At 37.8% G+C, this 7,813-nt stretch overlaps 1 protein-coding gene across 1 annotated transcript; it reads left to right on the top strand.

Moving 5' to 3' along the window:
- On the top strand, nt 1-5,002 carry LOC109725667 (probable monogalactosyldiacylglycerol synthase 1, chloroplastic). The gene is made up of 8 exons (XM_020254941.1): nt 1-650; nt 1,213-1,385; nt 2,198-2,359; nt 2,469-2,610; nt 3,042-3,266; nt 3,812-3,874; nt 3,958-4,032; nt 4,435-5,002. Exons 1-8 carry the CDS (start codon nt 102-104, stop codon nt 4,672-4,674), a joined length of 1,629 nt encoding a protein of 542 aa, XP_020110530.1. The 5' UTR covers nt 1-101; the 3' UTR covers nt 4,675-5,002.

Raw genomic sequence — 7,813 nt, 5'->3', positions numbered from 1 at the left:
TCTCTCTCTCTCTCTCTCTCTCTCTCTCTAACCCCACACGCACACACACGCAAACCCTGCAAACCCTCCATGGTCGTTCCCCCCACGCGAGCCACGCGAAGATGCCCCCCTCCTCCACCGCCCACCTCCCCATCAACCTCTTCGATCTCCTCTCCCACCTCCACTCCCCCCGCGGCGGCGCCGCCGCCAACTCCGGCGAACCCCTCCTCCTCCTCGCCCCCTCCGCCGCCGCCGCCGCCGCAGCAGCAGCAGCAGCAGCATCAGCAGCGGCATCTTCCCTGACCCCCTTCCCCACCGTCGGATTCCGCCGCCGCAGCCGCCCCCCCGCCGCGTGCGCGCTCTCGCGCGGCTCGCCGCGGATCCTCCGCCTCTGGACCCGGTTCAACCGCCTCGCGCGCCTACACACCGGGTGGGCCGGGTTCGCCTCGGTCCGGGTCGGCGGGGGGAACCCTAGCGAGGAGGATGGGGGTGGGGGTGGGGGTGGGGTGGGAATCGGGGGCGGGGAGGACGATGGGGCGCCCGGTAATGCCGCGGAGGGAGAAACCCCGAAGAAGGTTTTGATCTTGATGAGCGACACGGGCGGGGGGCATCGGGCTTCGGCGGAGGCGATAAAAGCGGCGTTCAACGAAGAATTCGGCGATGATTATCAGGTCTAATTTTATGCCGGTTCCCGGTTGAATTCATAAAAATATCCGCCTTAATGTCGTAGCTTATCTCAATTTCGCCTTGCATAACAAATTGTATCATTTTCAATCCTGCACTTTACTACTGTCTTAAATATGCTGAAATATGCAGAATGCTTGTGAATTTGGATGCAAAACTTCATGAAAATGGGTCGACAGATGACGCTGGTTATATTCGATTTCAATGTAGTGGAATTTCAATGAAGTTTCAATTTTGGCAGTTTATTAAAGAAAGAGACCTCTTTAATTTAGTTTAGATCGATCGTAGGAATTGCCACTTATGTAGGTGTTCAAATACGGGTCCAACGTGATATGCCAAACCATTTTAGTAAAGTTTTGCATTCATTTTTAACAATCATTCCACAATTTGGGCCTATTTGAGACACTGATGAAGTTTTGGTTGAAATGAGAGGGGTAAGTGAGACATGGGCGAAAATGCAGGTAGGTTCTTTGTAATTTGGCCTTAATTATTAGTTTGTAGTACGGGAGGGTTCCGCGAGGGTTTTGAATTGGAGGTGATTTGGTGCAGGTTTTCATTACTGATTTGTGGACGGACCATACACCCTGGCCCTTTAATCAATTGCCGAGGAGCTATAATTTCTTGGTAAAGCATGGGACCCTGTGGAAGATGACGTACTATGGAACTGCACCAAGACTAGTGCATCAGCCCCATTTTGCGGCAACTGCAACATTCATTGCTCGGTAAGAACAAGTTGCTCTATTTCGCTTAAAAGTTGAAGTTACCAAAGTTGTAGTTATAGGATCTCTTTTGTTTGTGGTGTTCTTGTATTGACGTGGTGATTTTGCGTTGTGGAAGAAATTCAACTGATTTCCATCAGGAAGAAACGCTAAAGAGCTTTTAGCTTAGAAGGATATTGCAAAAGTTTTTGCATTGTGGTAGAAATCTAACTGATTTCCAAACACTAAAGAGCTTTTATCTTAGAAGGATGTTGGAAGACACCAATCATCGATTCACATGATCTTCCTGTTGGAAATGTTGACACGGACATTCGGTTGAGTATATAAGAGTATTGAGTACGAGTGGTCTACCCTGTTTGGGAGTTGTTAGTCTTGTTTTCTTTCTTCTATTTTTTCACTATGCTAAGTTGAATCTAAGAAGACCCCTTGCAAATTTAGAAGCTCTTCAAGGCAGTAAATATAGTTATTAAAGGGTCACTGCTGTTTTGTCACATGGATCTCTGAAAAGGTAAATTTGATTAAAAGAAAGAGGGTGGTTTGCATTGAATAATTCTAGGATTTATATAGGAGCAAAGACCCACCTAATGCTGCCGTAAAATCACATTAAACTAAGGAGCTAAATTTCCAAGCATCAAAGAGATATAGGGAGGAGTGTATATGTAAGTAGATTGATACTTTCCGCATATTAATTTGTCTAAATCTAATGCCTGGATTAGATAGAACATATAAACACAGTTTACTACAAAGAATTAGCTACCTCTCAAAGAGAAGTCTTTTGCAATGACCGGTATACATTCTGTTCTAATTTTTTTTAGAGAAGTCATGAAAGGACTGATGAAGTACCAGCCGGATATTATCATCAGTGTCCATCCTTTGATGCAGCATGTTCCCCTCCGAATCCTAAGGGCCAGAGGCCTGCTGAAGAAGATTGTATTCACTACAGTTGTTACGGATCTTAGCACTTGCCATCCTACATGGTAGGGTCATTTTTTGATTAGATCCGCCCTTCTCTTCTTGTCTGACAAGATATTTGCGTGACATGATATGTAATAATATGTGAAATTCTTGTTCTTTGATATGCCTTAGGTTTCATAAGCTTGTCACAAGATGCTATTGCCCTTCTACTGAGGTGGCAAAGAGGGCATTAAAAGCGGGGCTGCAGCCATCCCAAATAAAGGTCTATGGCCTTCCTGTGCGTCCTTCCTTTGCCAAACCAGTCCGACCTAAGGTATTGTTCTTATATTAAATGTGTAGTTAAAATAAAAATTCTTGGTATCTACTTATACTCTATGAAATCAGAATTTTCATAGATGACTTTTAAAAATTTTATTTCTTGCACGTCCACTCTTGTATTTTCAAAAAATGCCCCCTCCTTAGAAACTTTTCTATTAGAAAACCAACTTTTGCCCATGAATTGGATGACTCCCCTACTACAATAAGGGTAATGCGAGAAACTGTACTTTCAAGAGGTATATGTGAAAACTTGGATTTTACAGGGGTATGTATACACCAAGAAGATTTTACAGGGATATGTATGTAAAACTTTCTGTATTAATTTGTTTGGTTTGCCAATATCAATTTGCTATTTCTGTTATTTTTTTTCCTCAAGTCGAGTCAATTTTGTTTAACTTAGCCCATTACTTTTGTTTCTATCAACAGGTTGAACTGAGACGGGAGTTGCACATGGATGAGGATTTACCGGCTGTTTTACTAATGGGAGGAGGGGAAGGGATGGGTCCCATCGAAGCTACCGCTCGAGCCCTTGGAGATACATTGTATGATGAAAATCTCGGGGAACCGATTGGTCAGATTCTTGTCATATGCGGTCGGAATAAAAAACTGGCCAACAAATTGCAGTCAATAAACTGGAAGATTCCTGTTCAGGTATCTTAAATGCCCTCTCAAGTTAGCTGCAATACTAATTAGAACCCGTGTAGTGGTGGAGGTATTCCAGCTGTTAGATGGTTGACATTTCATATTAGGAATTGTCGAATGACCTTTTCGGCAAAGTGAAAAAACACTCTTCCTGAACTTGTAAAACAGGTCACTTTTTCGTTTTAACTACTTTAATTTGTGTTTTCAATTTTTAATCCAAACTGCTCGTCCGCTACATGACAGTGATGCGTAGTTTTCGCTGATTGATGCACAGATTTTGAACTGCGGTGACGTGTTTTTGAAACCGAGCATTCGATCATTCAAAATCATGCATTATTGTTCCAGTGGAGGTACCTTTTGGTCCTAAAAGTCATAACGCAGGGTAAACTTGCAAAAGTATTAAAGGCCTCTCAAACCTAGGCCATTTGTGTGTTGATACCATGCTCTTTGTGTCAATGACTTGACTTGTGGTTGTTTTGCTTAGTATTCTTGGTTATTTCTGCTTCTCCAACTCATTTGTTGTTTTATTCCTCTCCCCCCCCTCTGAAAATTAGGTCAAGGGCTTTGTTACTAAGATGGAAGAATGCATGGGCGCATGCGACTGCATTATCACAAAGGTGGAACTATAGTGTGCAAGCTGTCATTATGTCCTCCCATGCAAAATTTTAGTTACATATTCTGGATCCTTCAATTTTTGCAGGCAGGACCGGGTACTATTGCAGAAGCCATGATTCGGGGCCTACCTATCATTTTAAATGGTTATATTGCCGGCCAGGTAATATTTTTAACTATTCACGAATACCCTACTGGGTTATTTATGGACAATGCAACAATTGTTGTTTGCGATAAATTTATGTTTAGGAGATTCCAGTCTAGGGCATTTTATCCGTAAAAAGATATTGTAGTCTGAAATTGCAAGGACAGAAAAGGTGGATCAAAGTTGCAAAATAAAAGAAAAGGATTTCTTTTGCAAAATGCCCAAATGTGAAAGCAGTTCTTAGTCTTCTTTTAAGAATGTTATATCTTCTGCTTCATGCACTGCCAACTCCAAATCGCAAATGTTTGCTTTTTCCTAAATATGCAGTTCGAGATGTTAGTGTGATAATCTCGATTTTTAGTGTCTGTGCTTTCATGTAGTCATCGCTTTGTTTAGAAAGATAAAATGTTTGCATCGCAGGAAGCCGGAAATGTTCCCTTTGTCGTGGAAAACGGGTGCGGGAAGTTCTCGAAGTCGCCAAAGGAGATTGCGAAGATTGTCGCAGACTGGTTCGGCCCGAGAATGGACGAGCTGAAAGCCATGTCCCAGAATGCTTTGAAGATGGCGCGGCCCGACGCCGTGTTCAAAATCGTTCACGATCTTCACGAGCTGGTTCGGGAGAGGAGCCTTCTTGTACCGCAATACTCGTGTGCCACCTAAACTTCTCCTCATCATTTTTGAGCCACGTTTGTTCACAATCTATTTTGTAGCATATTTGTTAGTTGATTGAGGCTCTTTACTTCTCTCTGCGGATGTATGATTGAAATGCATGAGTAGTTGATTATATGCTCGATATGATCTACAATTTGTACCCATTCTTTTACACCTGGAAAAATTTTATGATCTTTTTCAACCCCTCGTAATCTTGAATTGTTGAACTTTGTTGTGATACTCAGTTGTTTCACTTAGGTTACTGTATCTCAGTTTATTGTAATTGATGTATTATACATTTATACTGGTATGAGGAGATATGCTTTTTTTTTTTTTTTAGCAGTAATAAATGTAAGTACGAAATTGAAGTTAACTCTAGAAGTTTCTAATATTCAATATTCTCTCTTTTTTGAACCTTTTTGTTTATTGTCCGTTTTGTTCAACTTTTTTTCTAAAATAAACTTATCTATTTAGAGCATGTTATGAGAATAAAAATCGATGGCATAACACAAGAAGGCATTAAGACTAATTAGTAAAATAATATGTTTATAAATTATAAACCCAATATTAAATTCTGTTATGTTTTGTGACATTCTAACATGTGACATTTTAAATTGAAGTTATTCTAAATCCTAAAATTAGCTCGAATAAATACATCCCAACTAAAAACCCCCCCATCCTGAAAATAATTAAAATGGAAACCTTAGAATAATTTTTTTTGCTGTCAATATAGTTTGTTTTTTTTTTTTTTTAAAGTAAAAAGTATAGTTGGCCAAATCAAGAGTAGGGAAAACTTTAAAAACCCCCCCTGTGGTTTCATGCATTCTCACTTTAGTACCCTGTGGTTTAAAACGTATCAATTTGCCCCCATGTGGTTTCGTTTTTATCTTTTCAGAAGCTTTTCGTTAATATTTCATTAAATTATATACAAAAAACTTCAGATAACCATCTATGTTTATCGAATATTCACTTTAGTATCCTTTAATTTTAATTTTGTCACTGATTTAAGAAAAAAAAAATAATAAAATTGATAACAAAAAAAGAAAAATGAAACCACGGGGGGGCAAATTGATACGTTTTAAACCACAGGGTATAAAAGTGAGAATGCATGAAACCACATGAAGGTTTTTGAAGTTTTCCCTAAAGAGTAATACTACTTATACACTCAAAAGTGAATGTATATTGTACATCTATCATCAATGAATTAGGGTCACTCACTAGTCACTTGATATGACTATTAAAAATATTCTATCCATTAAATGGGTAATTTATAAGATATACACCCTGACTGGAAAATACAAATAATATTTACCATATTTTTAATTAGATTATATACTGGTACACCCTTTTAAAATTTAAAAATAATTTATATATTCCTCCGAACTTTTAAGTCAACTTGAAATTAAATTAAAATTTTAAAATTTTAAAATTTTTTTAACAAAAGGGGTGGAAACAGCTTGTTCCCACCCCTATTCCACCTAAGAGTGGGAACAAGCTATTCCCATCCTTAGATATAGTGTTTGAAGAACAAGGAGGAGATAACCTCTTATTCCTATCCTTGTTCTCCAACCAAAAAAGGCCTTAATACCCTACAAAAATATCCCTTTAATTCAATTTTCACCAATCTCTATTATTTTTTTTTTAGTTTTTCCTCTTCTGTCTCTCTCTTTATTTTTTTACCTTTACCTACTTTTTCAATTTTCTTTTTTTTTTTTCCTTTCCGAGCAGTTTAATTTTCAGGAAAGATACTCTTCTCAATGTGAAACAGTTTGACATGGGATTAAAAAAAAGATATAATTTGATATAATATGACTTTTTATTTAGAATTTTTTTTTTTGGTTCATCAGATTGGAATCTAAAGAAAATTTTAAAAAAATAAATAAAAATTTAATAAAAGAATATTATGTTAAGATATTAGAAGTTCGTAAAAACAAAATATCAGCAGAGAGCTCCCAAGCGACACTTCGATGGGAAGCTTTTGATTTGCTATCGCGTGTTAGTTTTATCTCCATTCGAGAGTTTGTTCGATAATTTTTAATATTAATATTTTTTTTAATTTTAAAGAAAAAGATTATTACTTTTGTATAAAGATAAAATTTACACATAACAGCATATCAGGCTCCTCGACGCGAAGATACTCATGAAAATTTTATCTAGTTGGGAGAAATATGTAAATTGATTTACATATTAGCTTAATAAATATAAATTATTTTTAAACTTTAGAAAAGTGCATCAATATTTAAATGTTTTTAATTAATTTGAATTTTACTCCTACCTCTTTTTTTTCTTTTTTTTTAAAAATAAGTTCGTGGGTAATGAAGTGCGGAGTAGGGACTTTTTTTGCATTTAGCTCACTGACAAATTTTATTTTAAAATTAGTCATGTCAAAATTTAATTTGCAAAAATGGTCCTGAGCCTGTCACGAAGGCGCCACGTCAGCGCCACGCGAGCAGGGCCGGGGCCCGTGTGTTAAGTTGAAAATGGTGAACCATTCACCGTGTTCAAACACGGTGAATGGTTCACCGTGTTTAGTATGTATTTTTTGTATATTGAAATGAGGAATAGGGAGTAGGTATGCGAATAGGTATGGATATCCGAAATATTATCCGAATCCAAACCCGAATAAATTATATATATATACATAATTTATTTTTATTTATTTATACAATATATAAAATATTTAATAATTTTTATTTTTTAGATCTTCATCCAATGGTATAGATTATTAAAATTCGCTCGGTTCAGGTTCGGGTTTTGAGTTTTTGGTCGTATATGGATATGGGTATGAATTTTTAAAATCCGTTGGGTTCGGATCCGGATTTGGATTTTAATTTAATTTTTGGGTTCGGGTTCGGATTTTTGAAAAAAAAGATGTATTCCTCTTTTCATTATAATACGTACTAAATACGGTGAATTATTCACCGTGTCACTACCGCCCCCAGTCCCGCTCGCGTGGCGCTGACGTGGCGCCTGCGTGGCAGGTCCAGAGCCATTTTTACAAATTAAATTTTAACTAAATTATTTTTAAAATAAAAATTTACCGGGGGCTAAATGCAAAAAAAAAAAGCCCGTGGAGTCGCCATCGAATACTTTTCTCTACCAAAGGATTAAAAAAAAATAATAATAAAATCAACCACTCACCCACTCC

The sequence above is a fragment of the Ananas comosus genome, linkage group 20 (assembly GCF_001540865.1).
Source record: "Ananas comosus cultivar F153 linkage group 20, ASM154086v1, whole genome shotgun sequence".
Taxonomy (NCBI): Eukaryota; Viridiplantae; Streptophyta; class Magnoliopsida; order Poales; family Bromeliaceae; genus Ananas; species Ananas comosus.
This window is presented reverse-complemented; position numbering and strand designations above follow the sequence as displayed.

Coding starts and splice junctions, on each gene's coding strand:
- LOC109725667 (XM_020254941.1), top strand. CDS start 102: ATGCCCCCCTCCTCCACCGCCCACCTCCCCATCAACCTCTTCGATCTC. Junction 651..1,212: donor AATTCGGCGATGATTATCAG/GTCTAATTTTAT, acceptor GATTTGGTGCAG/GTTTTCATTACTGATTTGTG. Junction 2,360..2,468: donor AGCACTTGCCATCCTACATG/GTAGGGTCATTT, acceptor GATATGCCTTAG/GTTTCATAAGCTTGTCACAA.